General features: G+C 40.6%; 1 protein-coding gene across 7 annotated transcripts in view; it reads right to left on the bottom strand.

Moving 5' to 3' along the window:
* Positions 1 to 15,799, bottom strand: part of FBXW4 (F-box and WD repeat domain containing 4) — an 80,806-nt gene extending 65,007 nt beyond the window's left edge. The window contains exon 1 of one of the 7 annotated variants that reach the window (XR_005016790.1): positions 14,577 to 15,555. Coding sequence is in view for 5 of the 7 variants with exons in the window: in XM_036828360.1 (XP_036684255.1) it covers positions 14,577 to 15,550 (974 nt within the window). In the remaining 2 variants the exon portion in view is untranslated. Of the gene's footprint in view, positions 1 to 14,576; positions 15,565 to 15,722 lie in introns of those variants that run through there. The other 6 variants (XM_036828361.1, XM_036828360.1, XM_036828359.1 and 3 more) reach the window with 6 other exon arrangements.
* Between the last annotated feature and the right edge of the window lie 4,709 nt (positions 15,800 to 20,508).

Raw genomic sequence — 20,508 nt, 5'->3', positions numbered from 1 at the left:
GAAGAATATGTAGAAGCTTTCTGGGGTAACACTTTATATCTAAATCTTGAAGGAATTTGGGTCATGCAAGTGTGTATGCATTTGTCAAAAATGTATCAAATGATAAACTTAAAATTTGACCATTTCATTGTATATAAATTTTTCTTAAAAAAAAAGAACCATAAACCAATATACTCTAGTCAATGATATGCATGCATGCAAAACTGTTTAGAGGTGAAGTGTACTGCTATCTGCAACTCACTTTAAATGCATGATAAGGCAAACATAGTAAAATGTTCACTGTAGAATCTAGGTGGCGGGTGTATGAGTGTTCATTATACAATTCATTCAACTTCTCTCTATGTTTTAAATTTTTCATTCAAAAAATGTTGAAGGGGAAGTTTCAGTAGTACTTTCTGGATGAAGAAAGTTGGAGCAGTAAGAGATGAGGGAGCTCAGCAGCAAAAAGAATGGCATAGTTTTGGAGTGGGTTGGAGTGGTAGGGGGTAGGGAGAAGAGCTCAAGTCCCTCGTGAAAGTGCACATTTGGACGGAATTTTGAAACTGGAGGCAAGAATTTGAACATTCCATTTCAGGCCCCCATACCTCCCCTGTGTCTCCTTGGCTTGCTCCACTGGACAATACAAGGTACACTGCTTGGGACACAGAGTAATAACTTGTCATGTCTACCGAGAAAATGAGAGAAACAAACATTTCTTCCAGTATTTGCTGTATCTTCACATTTACTACCCTTTACTAAAAGACAGCAAGCAAGTCCTGCTTTCAAGATTCTAAAAGATACAAAGTAAAATTTCAAAGTTAGGAAAGAAATCACTACTTAATTAGTGCTGTTGGGTTTCTATTACATGTCCCAGCTTTATTAGAAAGAAGGGAGGGAAGAAAAATATGCATGCCTAGAAAGAACACTAGAAGATTTCCAAACTCTAAAATAGTTAACTGTGGATAGCCAACTTTGGGTGTTTTAAATTTCTTCTTTGTGTTTTTATGTATTTCCCAATTTTTCTACAATGTAATATTTTGGTAAAGATAAAAATACTCATTAAAATAATAATAATGCTTTTGATAAAACTGGATATCAATAGAGCAAAAAATTTTCATTTCATATCACAATAGGTATAATAAATTCCCCCAAAATGAAAGAGTAAATTTAAAATAGTTCTTTTAACTAAAAGGTTTTAAAGTATTTAAATTTTAAATACTGCATAGAAGAAAGAAAGAGATTAAAAAAGATTAAAAAGAAAGCAACAGAGCAGGGGAAAATTAACAATGAATGCTATGGGTTTTATCCCTAAAGTTTTATCCCTAAAACTTTTAGGGGACTGATAAAAATCTATCAGGATAACACTCTGTCATCCATATCAAATAGCAGATAAGAACAGTCACACAGGGGCTTCCCTGGTGGTGCAGTGGTTAAGGATCCACTTGCCAATGCAGAGGACACGGGTTTGAGCCCTGGTCCGGGAAGATCCCACATGCCATGGAGCAACTAAGCCCGTGCACCACAACTACTGAGCCTGCGCTCTAGAGCCCGCAAGCCACAACTACTGAAGCCTGCACGCCTAGAGCCTGTGCTCTGCCACAAGAGAAGCCACTGCAATGAGAAGCCCAGGCACCACAACGAAGAGCTGCAACTAGAGAAAGCCCGTGAGCAGCAACAAAGGCCCAACTCAGCCAAAAATAAATAAATAAATTTATTTAAAAAAAAAAAAAGAACAGTCACACAGAGTTCCCATGATAAACACTGGGGAAACATCCCGAAACAATAATAGTTTACAAACATGCACATTAAAACAATTAATATAAAGTACCACCTCACATCTATTAAGTGGAAGAACCACATACTAGCTTTGGTTTGATAAAAGGATTTGGGTTTGTTTATATATTGCTGGTAGCACTCTGGTACAGCCTTTCGGAAAGGCATTCTGTCAAGAAAAGAAGTTAAATGATAGCTTCTGACCCAGCATTCCCAACACTATATCAGAAAGAAATAATTCAAAAGAAAAATATTTTTTTACAAAGATATTTATAGTTGCAGCTGTATATTAGAGCTAAAATCTAGAAATAGCCCAGATGTCTGTCTGTGGGGGAAAACGGTATACTAACACAATGGAACATATTGCTATTAGAAACGACAAATGTGAGCACTGCAAAACATTTTGGAAATTACTGTAACAAGTAATGGTAATTTTAAAACAAAGTCAAATTTATAAAGGTAAAGGTGAGGAGATACTACATAAAATTATGTCTCCATAAATAGCTCAGAAGAGGTAAACAGATGGAGTTTAGGAAGTATTTTTTAAAATATGTATCACATAATTGCTGATACTTTGGTCTTTTCATTTACCTTTAACCTTTTAATTTACTTTCATTTAAATAATAGATTAAATGAAGTTGTGAGAAAAACACAGAATGCAGACATAGGAAACTGGGATCTGGGCCCCAGTTCCGCCTCTTATTAATGATACAACCCTGGCTACCTAGCTTCTCTAATTGTCCATATCTGCACCTATGAAATAAGGATAGTATTTCATACAATTATGGTGTTTTAAAATGACAACTAAAACGAAATACAGGATAAGTTATAAATCACTTGAAAAAGCTTAATTATTTTTACATAAATATAAATATAGTAGTAGTTTATATCAATGAATAGTGACATCACTAAAGCTAATCTAATAATCATTTCTTTTTCTTCTAACTAATTTAATTATAACTCTTAGAAATTGTTCTTCTAATGTCAAACATTAGCCCTCTTTCAGGCTGAGTGATTAGGATTTGGGTACACACATGTTAAAGCTAAAATATATTATTGAATTCTTCCACTGGGTGAATGTGGTCCCCAGTTTCACATTTCTAGAGAGCGACCTACACTACTAGATGGTTAGAAAACCAAGGACCATAAAAGACAGTCAACAGGATGGACCAAAAGAATTGAACTCGTAGTGAAAAAGATTAGACCCACTATCAAATCTTATCTACAAGTCCCTCCCAGATATAAAAGAGGAGATTGTTCATAGTTAAACCTCTCCTCTTGAGTTAGGTCTAAGTTAGTAGGTGGAGGTGAAACCAAAAATTGAATATTCTGGATCATAGCAGGAAGGAAACAAGGGAGAAAGAATCAATATATTTCCTGAATTGGGATAAGGACAATACTTCTCTCATCTCCCTGGTCACTTAACTGCCATTTGGTGACACTTTACTAAGGGTCAAAGCACTGCCCTGAGGGCCTGATCACAGAAGCAAGAAACTTTCAAAGTTGAACTTTAGATGCTGCTACCAAGCAGCAGGTGCAGGCATCCTCTCCCACAACCAACACCATAATCAAAATATTTGGCTCTGGTCTTTCAAATCAAATTTCAACTTTTTAAAAACATTCCATTTGGCTTTCACTTGAGAAACAGTTACACTTTGTTAAAAGCAGCTTAACAACTCAGCTTTTTTTTTTCTTTTAATCCCTTTTGTTTGTTCAGTTCTTTCTGATGGTTAGTTTCCCTAGCTGGTGGCCGAATCATATCTATATTCTTATTGGCTTCAACACTTGAAAAATCAGAAGGAATAAAAAAACTCCTCTCTCTGAAGACAGGTATCCCTCCCTCCCTGTAGGGACCTATCACAACCTAGTCAAAGGGAGTCGGTAGAACAAGTCCAAAGTGCCTGAGAAGACAGGAGTAGGTGCCCCTGGGAATTCAATAAGGACTCTTGCTCCCATCCTTGAAATGCTCTCAGCTTGGCTGTTTCTTCAACAGTTATTGGTATAAAGTGGGGGTGCTCCCCCCCAAAATGATTAGTGCCCTGTAAATAAACCTCTGGCGCAGCTATTAATGCATGGAGGAATCTCTAACCTGGCCTGTGGGCCTGGTGGAACTTCCATTTTCCCAGCCCTCTTTCTCTTGCCTCAGGCTCATTTTTCCACTTGGCCCCCCTCCCTCTCAGCTTTCCGGCACTTAGTCACCATTATAGTTTGACTGCATTCCTGGGTGCATGACCTATTTTAAACAAAAACAACACAACATGCACCCACGGTAAGCTATCAGGCCCCTTAAAATCTTGGCAACAGTGAGCCAGAGGGACAGAAATTAATCTAGGCAGTTATCTAGAGTCCCCTTTCATTTCACCTCTCCTCACTCACACCCCAAACCAAAAGCAAATAAATAAACCGAATTTGAAGAAAAATGGCTGGGGGATGAAGGAGGGGAAGTGTGAGTATATTAGAGAGGTCTTTACCTGCACAGTCTCTGAGATCAGAAACCTCCTGGATCACAAATCAATTTCCCTCTTTGCCCCATCTTGAAGTTTGATTCCCCTTGATACCGCCAATGCTGCCTACCTGCGTGACTGACATGATTTCCATTAAGCATAAGTTCCTGCTGCCTTGGGAATTCAGTAAAGGAGCGTATCTGTCCACAAGTGTAGAACAAGGCCATCTCAAGGGGAAGTGGGCTAAGGATGGGAGACAGGGCTATGCAAAATGATGCTTGGGGGCTTGGAGTTTTAACTCAACACTGTCTCGATTTCTTTGATCTTCTTGCTCACCAGAAAGCAGATTTCCCCCCATATTGGCTGTGCCCACCAGCTCTGCTACCAATACTAAGAATCTGGCTCTAATGTATGTACAAGTATTTAAAACAGCCCAAGACAAGAAGCTTCTAACTCTTCATTTATACACGTGTTAGACTAAATCCTCAGGAGCAGAGGTCTATAATTAAGGTTCAAAATAAATCAATGAAAAATCATATACTGTGTTAAACTGCCTATCCTTCTGGCCAGGGAATAGGGAACAGCCTCAACACCCAAGGAGAAGTGAGATTACAGGGAACATGCCCATCATGAGGACAGGACCAAAGGCAAGGAGAGCATGGAGCAAACCCACATCTCCCTTGAAAGGCCTCCAAATGTCAGCTCCCTTTACTCAATTCAACCTCACCTCCCATGGCTCCACACTGCAACTGAACTCCAGCCAAGCCATCTCTCTTTTACATTCATTCCCATCCCAATACCTTCTCCTATATTGCCAGAACCAGCCTACCTTTGTCCCTGACAAATGCATGCTTCCCCCTTTGGGTAGTAGTCAAATTCACCCATTTTTCTTCAAAATCCAGTTTAAGCCTCTACTTCCCTGACTCCTCCAAACATTCTTCTCTCTCTCACGTGAACCCTTAGACTGAACCTACCATAAACTGAGGCACTGTTAGCTTTTCACAGCTGTATGTCTTGTTTGTCCAATACAGTCATAAATTCCACAGCATTGACTCTTAAAACTCTTAGTACTTCTAAAAGTGTATCTCAACCAGCATGCTGCAGAGCAGTGGTATACCAGGAACCCTGAACAAGTGTGCCATAAAATTTTTAATGATTTATAGACTTTATTTTCATTCAACCAAAGATCCACATTTTTATGAAGCTGTCAGACAAACCACGCAGCCACAATATGGCTCATGACACAATTTGCTGCGAAAAAGAGAAAGATTGCGTGTTCAGAGGAACATATATAAACTTTACCTCAAAAGATATAAGAGAACAAGGTCAGGGCAGTAAACAGTTCTACTCAAACAGTAACATACCAAACAGTGAACAAGTAAATGCACAGGTTTTTCAACTTTCTGAAACCTGCTTTTTTTAAAAAAAGACATTCATCTTTTAATCCTTTAATGTACTATCAAAAGTTCTAACACCATACAAAAATATGTCTTAGACAAAAAGGTAAGAACCGTGGTCCTAGCATAATAGGTATTCTGATAGATACTGCTTAGGTATCTATCAGAAATACAGTTCCCCCTTTGGCAAGTCACACTTTCAACAATACCTATAGATTTTCAGGAGCCTAGACACACTACCTTCAAGCTCCAAAGGCCCTTCCTAAAAATGTACAGTATACCACATCTTCAGAAATTCAACCAAGCCCTCCAAATTCTTATGCTAGAGAGGCTCAAGGGAAGGAATCTGAGCAGATGAAGTATCTTAATGTGGCACCCACACGTCAAAGCTGTCCAAAGCAGTTTCTGAAGCACTGGGCATAACCCTGATTCTTTATGTGAGCTGAGGATTTAGGGCCGTGTTCACATTCATTTCCTCCTGCTATTGGTCAAGTTCTATATTTGCAGGGCACTTGACCAGTGTGTGTATTCTGCAAGGGGTTAAGAGATATTAAGCAGGAGAAAAAAGAATTTTATGGTCAAAACATTTTGGACAATGCTGAAATAAAATTAAACAGGTCTCTCTAGCACAGGACTTCTCTGAGCCTTTAATTTACCAATGGGCATTGTGAATCCCCAAGAGAGGGGATGTGGAACACAGCATTTCCCACACTCATTTAATCACAGAATCAGTTTTTCAAGAATCCCACAATACAGCTTTCAGAAAGGCTGATGTAGCACTTTCTGAGAATAAACAACAGCAAGAAAGATGCCACTGTTTTTTGTGAACAGGCCATCTTCTGAGTCATGAATCAGGCACTACCACAGACTCAGAAGTGGATTTTGTTCTCATACCTTCCAAATGACTTTTCCCTGGGCTCTCCATCTGAAATGTGAGGAATAATTATACTGCTCTGCTTCTCAGGGTTGTTTTTTTATTGTTTTTAATCTTGCAACTGTGTTTCATATTAATCACCAAAACAGGTTCTCAGCCCAAGTGGCCAGGCTTCAAAAATCCCTGGTGCCCTTCCAGCCTGGATGAAGAGATGGAGAGAACATGAACCAGACGCCACCCAGAAAGTTTCTACTCCAGTTTCTCCAGAAATCTCCGGTTTCTAGGCCATTATGATAAAGTCAAACCGTAGTGAAGATAAGGGATGAATGAGAGGTTCCCCTTTAGTAACTCACTTCTGGAGGGAGGCCACTTTTAATCACACACACCACCTGTATCTGAATCTTGACTCACCTTTTCAGTGTGGACTTTCTAAAGGAAATTCTAAGAAACATAGGAGATCAAAGCTGGATCTACAGGGAAGAAAGAAAAAGAAGTACTGGAAGAGGACTATTTCCCTTTCTCCACAGAGAAAGTACCAATTACAGAGCTAGTGAGCAGGGGAAATATCATTCCTTTCAGTGAAACAGCTTTCCAGGAAAAGTATCTCAACATATTTACTATAAAACAATTTAATTTCCCTGTCCCATCACCTGCCACCCCATCCCCATCCCCCCCAAAAGCCCACAGGTTGTGGATTTCCTCTCATTCTTGGCAGAGTTACCAGAAGAAATATAATACCCCCTTCAGACTGCTCCCAACAGCTGCTGGAACAAGAAGGGGAGCTGGGGGTAACCTTCCAAAGCTGCCTCTAAAAATGACCATTCCCCCTGCCAAACCATGTAGCCAGTGAACATAAGACAGCTCTTTTTCTACTTTCTTAAAGGGGAGACCCCAAAAGCAACAGTGTCCCCTAGACCAAAATACTTGCCTCCAGCCTTTCTGTTCTCCTCAACTTGACTCTAAGCTGAAACTTCTAATACCTATTTCTTCCCTAACATGCACTTCTTTTTTTTTTTTTTTCATTTATTTATTTATTTATTTATTTATTTTGGCTGCACCAGACCTTAGTTGCAGCATGCGGACTTTTTTTTTTTTGGCTGCATTGGGTCTTCGCTGCTGCGCGCGGGCTTTCTCTAGTTGCAGCGAGCGGGGGCTACTCTTTGTTGCAGTGCTTGGGCTTCTCATTTCACTGGCTTCTCTTGTTGCGGAGCACTGGCTTTAGGCATGAGGGCTTCAGTAGTTATGGCATGCAGGCTCAGTAGTTGTGGCTTGCGGGCTCTAGAGCACAGGCTCAGTAGTTGTGGCGCACGGGCTTAGCTGCTCCGCAGCATGTGCGATCTTCCCAGACCAGGGCTCGAACCCATGTCCCCTGCATTGGCAGGCGGATTCATAACCACTGGGCCACCAGGGAAGTCCCCCTAACATGTACTTCTTAAAACAATCATCTACTACTTCACAGGACTAGCATTTTTTATTTGTTTGTTTAACCCACCAATATCCAAGTTAGGGTTCTTACCAAACTCCTATTCAAGGTAATTTCCTTGTCTCTGTCCACCTCCCCAATGCCATATTCCGCATGTGAGCATGCACAAACACACACACACACACACACACACACCTCCTTTCAGGTCAAAAGCCTTCCTAGAGAAAAGCCTAGGAACAAATTGCACTGGTTGCACTGTACCCCGGCCCTTTTCCCCTTTCCCAACATCATCATACACTAAATGCACCTCAGTTCTGTCTAGAAAACCCCCTTGCCAGGCAGCAGAGAGACTTCCAGTTAGCCTTCAGCCTCTCAGCTGAGACCACCAACAAAGAAGTTCACGAATGTCAATTGGGGGCACAGGCAGTATCTCTCTTTGCCGAGGAGAAACTGGACAGAGCCTCCAGCATCATTCCCCAAAGGTGACAGCCGGGGTCGAGTGAAGACTGTGAAAACTGTACAAGGGCTGGGGGAGAAAATATAATGTAAGGAATGATTTGGAATCAGGGGCAGGAGGAGGCGGAGGCATGAACTGGCTGACCCCAAATGTCTTTTCCATCTCTAACTCCTATGATTCTTTGACCTCCAATTTTGTGCTGCGAACAAGGAATGGAAAGTCAACAGACGTGGTGATGTTTTGAAAGAGCCTGGCAGTCTGCTCTTGTCATTTAGTGGCCTTTGCATGTATTTTTTAAGGTGTCTCCAAGCCCTGTCTTCATTTCACAGTTGTCACCTTTCTCAACAATTTGAGCTCATGTCAAATACCAAAAAAGAAGGAGAAGAAGAAAGAATGTACTGGCAATTAATTGTCGGCTAAAGAGGGGCAGGCACAAAGGCCCATTGGGTGGCCCAGACTCCCAGGGAGGGCAATGTGGACAATTTGGATATAACGAAGAACTAACTCAAAGTTGAGACAAAGGAGCCAAACCTCTAACAAGAGATAAATTCTTTCTCCAGATAGTCTCATAGTCAGTTTTAGATACAGTTCAAGCCTTTACATGATTCAAGATTCATAAACATATTCTTAATTAGCACAACCATCTTGCTTCTACTGATTACACCTGGAGTTCCATCTGAAAGCTGTTCAAATCTGGGCAAGATTGCTGAATAGAAAGGACTTTCCTCAAGGATAAACCAAATCTTTGGATTCTCAACCTCATCTGATGGTTGACACACCTGAGATAAATTCTGGAGTTTATCAAAAATCTGTTTCTGTAGATCAGAGTAGGGGGCATGTCAATTTTCACTGGAAATTCAAAACTCAACTTTTTCCTCATTTTTCCAAACAGTCAATCTCGTCTTAAATTTTCAAAATTTATTGGAGCTTGGCCTCAAGAAGAGTCTACCTGAAAGTCTCCCTATTCCATGGTTATGAGTTAGGACCAGAAACTAATCCAATGCCAGAGTCAATCCAGAGTTAAGGTTAAGTTGTCACACAAAGGTAATTCTTTTCTATGTAAAACACTCAAAAATAATTTTTTAAAAAATGTGTATGCTTCATCAGTAACCTCACTGCCAGTTTGATTTCAAGCAGCTCAAGCACAATCTCTACCTAAGGTGAAACGGCTAGACACAGAAAACTGAAACTAAGAAAACTGAGAGTATTGAAGTATTTTCAGAGGTTTCATTCAAAATAAATTGTTTATCTTGTAGATTATGAGGACTTTGGATTTCTCCATGATTCTGCCTTGAAGGCTAGGAAATTCATCCCCTACTATTCAAGTTTTACAAGACTGAAAAGGATATAAGCAGCTTCCATATTCTCACAGTCTTGGAGGAAAAGGCCTCTTGCATTCCTCCAGTTTGCATTTGGAGGTACTGACTGTACTAGACCATTTCCTGCTTCCACAGGTGTATTGTTTCATTTATTTTAAATATGTAAACTGAACTCACTTTTATTAACTCACAAAACCATTAAAAATAAGGCCTTTCCAAAACAGTTGAAGATAAATACATCCATATAAGAAACCTTTCAATGAACCAGAGAACAAGTAAGTGACTGCTTCCTAGGTAAGGCAGAAAGGTGAAGGAGAGAGCCAAAGCTACTTTAAGTTGCTAATTGTTTTCTGAAAATCACTGTTTAGGCCCTAAAAGTAACCAGTGAGCAATGCCTTCTCTGTTCAGAGTTAGGAAACTTTATGCTTTCTGGGTCAAAAAAATGCTCTTAGGTGCAATCATTTTAAAACAAACAAACACACTCTGCTTATCTGTGTCCATCTCACCACTCTGGACGTTAATCATCACTGAAATAGATACCCCATTCCCCTGGCCTCAAAGAGCTCCAAGCCTACTAGACCCTGGCTGAGGAATGAATGTACATGCCAGGGCAAACACCTCAGAGCCTGACTCCCTAAACACCTATTGTTAATTCTAGGCAAATCTATCACAGGCAAATGCAAGAGAGCACCCAGGTAATGCTCAAAGGATATTTAAAATAAAATTCAAGTTTGAAAACATACAGGACTTAATTTAGGAGGAAGAAGATCAAGACTGGCAAAAGTATTTAATATAAGACTGCAAAAGTATTTTTAAAAATAGATTTACATACATAGATATACTTTTTTCTTTCCATTCTTTGCTCTTGTTAATTTTACAGTATCAGAATTTAAAAATAGCACCTTTGCTCTTCCACCTCTCATACTTTCTAACTTCTTGCATTTAGCCTACATTATAAACTGACAGAGTTAAATTTCACTGTTTTGTTCTTGAAGACTGAACTAGCTTAGTTTTGCCCCTACTGTTCAGGAAAAACTTAAAAGATTGCTATATGAAACATTTCCTTGATTTTTATATTAAAGATATTTCTATTCCCCCAGGCTTCATAAAACTTTCAAATAAAACTGATTTTAAACCAGATGACTGACTCAAGCTGTCTTTGTGTCCACTTAAAAAAGAAGTTCAGGATACCTACCAGTGTTCACTGTTTGGGCAAGAGGCCTAAAGGGAAGCAAATTATTTGTTTGTGGTTTTAAAGTGGCCAAAATGCCTTCAAGCACAAGTATAGACCATTAACAAATCACAAGGAACCAAAGCAGTTCATCTTACTCAACAAAGCTATGATCAGTTAGGAACAGCCAAACTGAATGGGACTTGCCCTGGGCCGGAAGGTCAGTAAACCTTACTTTGTGTTTCTGAGAATTCAGGAGGCTCTTCTGCAGGGAGTGCAGACCCTAAAGCCCACAGGTTCTGCTGTCATGTTTCCAAAAACATTTAGGACAGGTGAGAGAAACTAAGCAGTGTGTGTGTGTGTTTTCCCCCACCTCCTGTCTTTAGGCAGCATCTCCAAGTCAAACCATCTTCACTTTTGCTATATAGACTGACTAGAGGAGAAGCCAAGCAATTAAAATGTTCCATTTTACACCAATTTATTGAGTGCCTACCATGTGCTGAACACTGTGCTATCACTTACACATCACAACATTTAAGCCTCATTTTACTGGATATGTTATTCCCATTGTTTATAGATGATAAAACTCCAGGGCAGTGAAGTTGTGTGGCTTCTGATAAAATGCAGTTTTGTGTTGTGCTTATAAAAACTTATCCTACTGTCCAGTGTGCAGTTAATTAGCCCAAAATATGAACTACAGCCCTGCCACTATCCAAGCAGCCGTACTTTCATTGAACTTTGGGCCCAAGCTCCCTGATGCCCTAAGAGAGCTGGGGTACGTGCCATCTCGCTCCAGGGATGACAACCACCCCTCTTGGTGGCTTATCACATCTCTGCAGCTGTCCAAAAACAGACCACACTGGTAAACATTCTCTCCACCTGCTGTAACACGCATAGCTTTTCCCCTCAACTCAGAAAACGCGAGCAGTGACCCTGCTCTTTATCAAGTGCTGGGGTAAAACAACTTCCCTAGAAAGTTGAAGATACCACATCCTAGGACATAGGCAACAAATCAAAACACACATGGCTAATAAATAATAAAGCCAAATCACTTGGCAGTCTCAAAGCACTTTATACTATAAACCCATTTTCATTTTGTTATTATTACTTACAGAGTGCACACTCATTCACATTATCTCTCTTTTAGAGCATTTGAAAAGGAAAGAAAAATAAACATAAATTCTTTCATTTGTTCATTCAATCTCTATAAACAAGAAAGCCAAATTTTGCCATGGCTGACTTGGGTTTCGGGCATTTTAGACAACTCCTCTTCTAGGTCAACTGACATGTTCTTTGAAAGAGTTTTTCTTACAAAAAATGAAGGTAATAAGACTTGCATGCCCCCAAAATCCCAAAGAATCATTATCATCAACAACAAAATCGTACTAGAAATAATAAAAGTTAAACAAAATATCAGGTTCAAAATTTCCAAAAGATTGTAGCAATCCTGGACATCATTAATAATACCCAGCTGGAAAACATACTGAAAAAGAGATTGCATTCGCAATAAAAACAAAATGAATAGCATATTTAGGAATACTTAGGAATAAGTGTAACAACAGACACATAGAAACTTTATAGTGAAAACCACAGAAACTTTTGAAAAGGCACAGAATTTTTTTTTTTTTTTTGCTGGGGCATTGAGTGAGAGTGAAGACATCACACACATACAAATCCAACAAGGATAATCTAAACCTAACAGATATTAGACTCTGTCAAAAGGCAGCAATATTTAAAATAGAATGGAAATGGAAAAATACATCAGTGGAACAAAATGGAGAGTTCAGATATAGATCCAATATATATACATATATAATATGTATGTATGTGTGACTGTATATACACATAGCTATCTAAACTTAATATCTGGCAAAGTAAGCTTTCTAAAAATGTTTCTGTCTTTCTAAAGGGAAAGACAAGAATTATTTAACAAAAAGTGTAGTGGTAACTAGGTAGCTGTTTAGAAAAAAAGAAGGTTGAACTCACCCCTTATACCAAAACAAAAGTGATATTAATGAAAGTGTTAACTATTTTTAAAAATCAAATTTTAGGAAGACCAGCAGAATATCAGAGAAGACTTATCAGGTCTGTGGAGAAATCATAAATTTCTCAGTTTGTGGCGGGGGGCGGGTGGGAGATTTAAAAATCACATAAAAACTGACAGATTCTGATATATTTAAATGTACAACTTCTATAGGCTAAAAACAGTGAAGTAAAAAGAACAAACTGGGAAAAATATAATATTTGCATCAAAGATGACACACTAGAGCCTAATATCTATGACCCACAAGAATTGGAATCCTTTATAAGAGTAACTTCAGGACCCCAATAATAAATGCGCAAAGACTAGGAAAAGACAATCTCACAGGTGAAACAAACACAGGGGAAAATATTTATGCTGGTCAGTGGTAAAGGAATGCAAAATAACAAAATTTTGAGATACCATTATATGTCCACTAACATAGCAAAGATTTTTTAAATTCTTACATGAAATTGGCTTAATAATTTGTTGCTATTGTCACTGTAACTTGGTACAACACCTTTTTACAAACCATAACCTTTGATCCAGTAATGCCAATATTGAGAATTTAGCCTAAGGAACCAATTCAAAAAGACATATGTATTATACAGTATGTGACATATCTCAATAAAGCTGTTACCAAAAAGTGCATTAAATTATTCATTTCCTTGTTATCTATGATAGCAAAAAGCTGCATACAACCTGAAAGTCTAATATTAGAGGAATGTTTTTAATCTCATGGTACAGCCCACAAACATTTATTATGTACCTATTCTGTTAGGATCAGTAGGATAGCAACTAAGAGGAGGAAGAAGAAGTGTGCAAATGAAAAGTAATTTTTAAAACTGAATAGTTATCTAGAGGTGGTGGTATTATAGCTTTTTATGTTTTAAACCAACTTTCTTTAATGTTGCTATACTGTATTAGAACTACCTTTTTTCTTTTTTAACCCAAATTGGATGGAGTTGGGTGCAATCTGAAAGCTTTTACTCCCCCAATTCCACACTTTTTTTTCCCCCTCCCTATTAACTGCTTACATGGTTAAGTTTTTCATTCACAGGTCTCAGATCCTACCAAGTACAGGCCAAATTACAATACCATGCCTTCGTGTACAGTCTTAACTGTACTCGTCCAACCCCCTGCCATAAGCAGGCACCCTTTTTTGTGTCATTCTGCCTCCATCAAGTCATAAACTATGGTTGACACTTGGACCAAGGGCCTTCTTTTGGGGTGTGAACCCTTTTCTCCATATTCTATTTTATCCACGCCCTGAAGCCTAACAACCCTTGGAAGGGGGTGAGAGGGTGAATGTCCACAAAAACGTCCTGAAAGGCCACATAGTGGATATGGGTCCTACACCTGGACGGGAGGAGGCCTCTAAAGCCACAGACCAGCCGGGCTCCTCTGGAGCTGAGGAACCCAGGCGGTCAACGTCTGCGAAAAGACACAATTAAAAGCTGAAGGGAGTGCTTAAAATGGCTAATTGTGAGGAGCCGCCCACGGGGAGGGTGCTGACTGAGGGATGCTGTTAGGAGGCCTCCTCGGATGGGGGCCTCTGAGAGGAGCCGGGTGCTCGGGGAGGGATCGGCGGAGGCCGGGTCCGGGCCTCGGAATTCGGGGGGCGACACAGCCCCAGGCCGACCAGGCCGCGGCGCCCCGCCCTTTCCCGGGACGCGGGCCGGCCCGGGGCGGGGAGCGGGTGGACGAGCGGGCGCTTACAGGTCGGTGCCGAGACGCGTGAAGCCGGAGTTGAGCGAGGCCCGGGCTATCCGGCGCCAGAGCAGGTCGCAGTTGGTGAAGCGCCGCAGCCAGCGGCACACCTGAGCCAGGCGGCCGAGGGCCTGCATGTCCAGGTAGGAACAGATGAGCAGCAGCAGCTCCTCCGGCAGGCGCAGCAGCGCGGGCCCCGCGGCGGGGCGGCCGGCAGGCTCCCGGGCTCCCGCCTCTTCCTCAGCCGCCGCCGCCATGGCCGCCCCTGTCCCAGCGAGGCGGCCCCAAGCCTGAGCCCCTCGTCCCTGTGCTCTCGCCGGCCTGGCCTCCTCCCGCTGTCCAGTTCTGACCCTCCACTCCTCCTTCTTCCCATCATCTCTTCCTTTGGCCTCCTTCCGCGCCCCTGCGCTCCCCTCATCTCCCCTGAAGATCCTTCTCGCCCCTTCCTCTACGCTTCCGCCTCCCTCTCGTACCTTTCCCAGGCCTGCCCTCTCTCCCGCCTCGGCCCCCAGCCCCGCTGCCTCCTTCGCCTGTGGCGGCTGCGGCTTCCCTTCCGCCCCGCTTCCTCTTCCGCCTTGCCCTGCTCCTGCTTTCCCCTTCCCCTTCCCTTTCCTCCGCTTTCCCCTCGCGGCTCTCCCTTCCTGCAGTTTCCTCGTCTCCCCGCTCTCGCCCTCGCCCTCGCCCTCGCCGGGCCCGCCGTCCCCGGGGGGCCCTAAGCCGCCCTGGCTGCCCATGAGCGGCCGCGGAGCCGGCCCGACGCGGAGCCAAGCCCGAGCCGCCGCCACCGCCGCCGCCGCCGCCCCAGGAGGAGGCGACACCATGTCGGACCGGGTCACATGGGGCGGCGCGGGCCGAGGCCTGGGCCCGCCCCTCACACCCGCGGCCGTGGAGCGGCTTTGGGGTGCGGGCCGAGACCGGGGAGATGCCCCCTCCCATGCCCCGGGCCGCCCGGAGCGTGTGCAGGAAGCGCAGCTTGCGTTCATCTAGCATGCGAGGTCCGCCGAGCGCCTGGCTAAGGCCGCCAAGAGGAGCTTCGGCATTCAAGAAGCGCTTAGTTCTAACCCCTGCCCTCAAGAAGCACCCACTTGGGTGGCCTTCCCCCTCCGGTAGCCCTCCTCTACTTCGGCTGATGCCTGCTTTCCAAAGGCCACGTACCAGGGCCCCACGAACTGCATCCCTAGAAGTAGGCCGGGTTCTCACACGGGGTGTAAACCACAGTCCTAGCAATGAGCTGGCATTTTAGACGTTTTGGGAGGTTGCAATCCTCTAGATCCTGAATCCATAACTCCCCAGTCATGTATCAGCAAGTGGTAAAGCTATTAGTCACCACGCAACGGCAAGTGGATTCTCCAAGGTCATCCAGGAGCCCTTTCCCACACCACCCATTCCATTCACAAGGCCACCAGTTTGAAGCTAGAGCTTAGATGAATCTACTGAAGTCTAGACATGCTGTCCTGCACAGGCCCCTCTAGTGACACATGGCTTTGGGGCATTGGAAATGTGACTAGTCCAAATCGAGGTGTGCTGTAAGTGTGAAAAACCCACCAGATTTTGAAGACTTAGAAAAGAAAAAGAATGAACTATCTTATTAATAGTTTTATATTAATTACATGTTGAAGTGATAAGATTTTTGATACATTGGCCTAACTATACTTTAATGTAACTGCTAGAAAGGTTAAAATTATACATGTGACTTGAATTTGTGGCCCACATTATTTTTTCTACTGGACAACATTGGGGGAGGCAGTAAGATTGGGAAGTGGGGGAGGAATATGCCTATCCCTGTCTGTATCCTGTACCCGAAATCCTAACAGTAAGGATTTGAGGGTTTTATTTTGTATTTACATCTTAAGATCCATTTTCAGAAGCAAGAATGAATGAGAAATCGACTCTGGAAATTATTCAACACCTAGCATAGGCAAGGAGAGACTTAGGAGAGCAACGACATTGCATTATGTCACTGCAGAAGCATCATGTAACAAGGTCAGACCGGAATCTGGCTTTGCCCTAGAATTACTTTTTGATCTTAGCAAAACAACAACAAAAAACCCCACCTATCTTGGCCTTTTAGTGTTCTCAGTCTGTAGTGGAGATAATGCCTCTGCCTTACTTTCGAGGGATAAATGAGATGATCCCTGTAAAATGCTTTGAACTCCTCTAAGAAAATTCTCAATAATAGTTACAGGTCAAATCCTTTTACAAAAAATACCCTACAAAAGGAAGAAAAAAAAAAAAAAAAGGTACAACAAAGGCTTTGTGTAGAAAAAGATTTCCAAACCCCAGCCAGTGGTTTACTTATTAAAAGCAATATTTGACACATTTCAGTACAACTAAAGAATTTAGACCATCTCTTAGAAATCATTATAAAGAAATCTACTGATTTCATACTGTTAGAAGGCTGTTGAGGTAGGAATGCTGAGTATTGAGGTAATATCATCAACTCAACACTTACTGGTTTTGCTACAGTTGTGTACTGTGAGCCACTCTGAAAGGAAGAGAGAGATGAATATAGCATATGGTTCCTACATTTTGTGTTCATATTTGTGTTAAACACGTTTGTAATTTCTTACTGTTTGACTATTTTTTAACCGTTCCTTTACACAGAGTAAAACTAAGTAGTTCATCCACATTGTACCTAGTTTTTAGTGGAAGACTTGAAGGCACAGAAAATTATTTAATTAACCCAACATAAGTCAGTATTAAAATCCACAATCACACAAATGCAACTTATTCTTTACCCCATGTTGCCCTCATTGTTGGAGAAATTAAACCATCATTTAAAATTATCAAATCACCCTCTTTCACACCCAAACTAGAGGTCAAGTGAACTGTTTAAGCTAGAATTTATGGTTTACTGATTTACAAAATAAGCCAAAGTACTCACTAGGCGGAAAGGCAAAGCCAAAATGGAAAATTGGCATATATTCTATTATTTGGTGGTGATGTGTATCCCTAAATTCCTGAGCTTAAAAAAAAAAAAAACAACCTACAGTTTAGTCTCAGCTCAGAGAAGCAGCTAGAATTTTTCATCAACCCTCCCTCCCCCACAAAACAAAACAAAACAAATCCAATGTGGGGTTTAAACCAAACTTGGAAAAAACTACATCACAAAAAGCACTTTTAAAACTCTTTTTGGAGACAGGTTATTTAAAAAAACCAGCTGGATGGGAATTCCCTGGCGGTCCAGTGGTTAGGACTCCATGCTTTCACTGCCAAGGGCCTGGGTTTGATCCCTGGTTGGGGAACTAAGATCCCACAAGCCTCATGGAATAGCCAAAAAAAAAAAAAAAAAAAGATAAAAACTCACCTGGGGCTGAAAAGATGGTTTGTAACAAAAGTAAATGCATATCTTCATGGAGAACCTGAATAGTGTTTTATTATCAAAGAAAATAGATATGTTAATAGCCAGAAAAGAAAATAGAAAGAGTACACTGGACTTAAGAACATCTTTCAGAAAAGTCATCAACTCCCTTGAAGTTCAAATCCAGGAACCAATCATAGTGAAATAATATGGGGAGGGGGGTGAAATTTACCTTGTTTTTATAAGGCATTTTATTTTAAATTTTTAAAATTTGCATACTAATAAGTAAACTGAAAACATTGGACTACTTTTAACTTAGAATGCCAAAAACATAGAATTCATAATATTTTAAAACGTAAGACTCAATATGAATTTTTTTCTTTTTTTTTCATTGAAGTATAGTTGATTTACAATATTAGTTTTAGACGTACAGCGTAGTGATTCAATATTTTTATAGATTATATTCCACTTAAAGTTATTATAGAACTTCCCTGGTGGCACAGTGGTTAAGAATCCGCCTGCCAGTGCAGGGAACACAGGTTCGAGCCCTGGTCCGGGAAGATCCCACATGCCTCAGAGCAACTAAGCCCACATGCCACAACTACTGAAGCCCATGACCCTAGAGCCTGGGCTCCCCAACAAGAGAAGCCACCACAGTGAGAAACCCGCACACTGCAACCAGGAGTAGCCCCCGCTCGCCGCAACTAGACAAAGCTCGCGTGCAGCAAGGAGGACCCAATGCAGCCAAAAATAAATAAAATTAAATTAAAAAAAAAAACTTTCAAAAAAAAATAAAGTTATTATAAAATATTGCCTATATTCCCTATGCTGTATGATATATGAGACAATATGAATTTCACACTGGGAATTTAGAAATACTAACATTAGTTTACTTTTAGAGAGAATTTTTAAGTACAGATATAAAGTTCTTTGTGTATGTCCATGTAACTGACATGCATAGTAGTGATTATTGTTATAGGTAATGTATAATATATGTTTAAGATTGTGAAAAGGCTAGAATTGTGTGTTCCATCCATTCTTATAAACAGGTGACAATCTCAGACAGGAGCGTGTTCCCACATCCAGTACTCCTGCACCCACATGCCCCTTAGATAAACCCTCAGGGCCCCAGCCTTTAACTTTAAAGGCAGATTTAGTAGGGGAATTATTCTGAGATGAATGAGAGAGAGTGAGATTATTTTATGAATGACAATTTTCAATGTCATACATTGGCTCAGACACCATTATTCCTTTATAATAATAATAGCTTATATTTATTGAGCACTTACTATATTTCAGGAACTATCATAAGAGCCTTCCATGTATTGTCTCATTTATTCATATCAACAACCACATAAGGAAGATACTATTAACCCATTTTTTGCAGAAGATGAAACAGGCCTATGGTCACATTTCCTAAATGGCAGAGCAGGTATCAAATCTAGACAGTCTAACCCCAAAGCTTGTACTCTGAACTGTGCCTTCACCATACACAGCAGAAAATGGAATAGGAATAAGGCATTGAATTCAAGGTCCTCTAGGATCCCTTACAACTAATATAGACACACCTAGTAATATACTTTACTTCTGACCATCAGGCAGGTCTGGTATCTAAATAAAAGCTGCTTCTAAACAAAAGTAGATCCTGCATGTCTCAATTACTTTTTAAGGGTTAACCATGTAGAACCTACAGCCTCTTATGCTTTTCATAATCTTCTTGCAAAACTTTAAAAGGATTTGTAGGAACTAATATATCTTGCAAAAGAACATATAACTAAAGTTTAGTAATTCCTTCATTTTGCTTCAGCTTCAATTTCTTATGTTAAATTTAAGTAACAATGTGTGTATGGTATGTATTATGAGCCTTTTTTGTAAATTTGTCCCTACCTATATATATTCAAAGTGAGACTTTGTAGAATGATGTTAATAATGGTTATTTCTAGGTAATGGAATTTTGGGATTTTACTTTGTACTTTTCTGTATTGCTTGATTTTTTTTTTAATAAGCCTGTATCACCTTTACAAAATCAATAAAGTCTCTCAAAAAGAAGAATAGAGTTGTCATGCATCCAAACACACCATGCAACAAGAAAGTTGGAGATTTGAAGCCTAGATCATTGCCAGAGTTTTTAACTAGCCACCTAAGTTTCTTCAAACTTTATTTATTCCATTAAAATGTGTATCATGTAATAGTAAAATAATGAACAAAGTAGAGTATTAGAAAGAAGAAATAAGAGGCCTAACAATGAATACAAAAACATTTGAGGATCTCATAAATAGAAGGATCAAGTCTAAAGTGTTGTTTTCAGAAATTATCAGGTTGGTAGTTTATATTCTGAAATCCTGTTGGAAACACAACCAAGATCTGCTCTGTTTTTCTGTGAATCCACTGTCTTTGTCATATTCAAAGATAAAATATTTTTATTTCATATGAAACAATTTAAAGTATTGTTTAAAAATAGTTACTTTATGCAGAAAAGACTAGAAGGAAATATGTCCAGATGCTAGAAATGGATGCTGATGAGAGGTGGAGTTATGGGAAGTTCTGCTGTTGCTTTACACTTTTCTGCATTTTCTAAATGTTCTGCAATGAGCATATAGTACATAGATAATCAGTTTTTCTTTTCTTTTTTTGAATTTA

This window comes from Balaenoptera musculus, chromosome 16 (assembly GCF_009873245.2).
Source record: "Balaenoptera musculus isolate JJ_BM4_2016_0621 chromosome 16, mBalMus1.pri.v3, whole genome shotgun sequence".
Classification (NCBI taxonomy): domain Eukaryota; kingdom Metazoa; phylum Chordata; class Mammalia; order Artiodactyla; family Balaenopteridae; genus Balaenoptera; species Balaenoptera musculus.
This window is presented reverse-complemented; position numbering and strand designations above follow the sequence as displayed.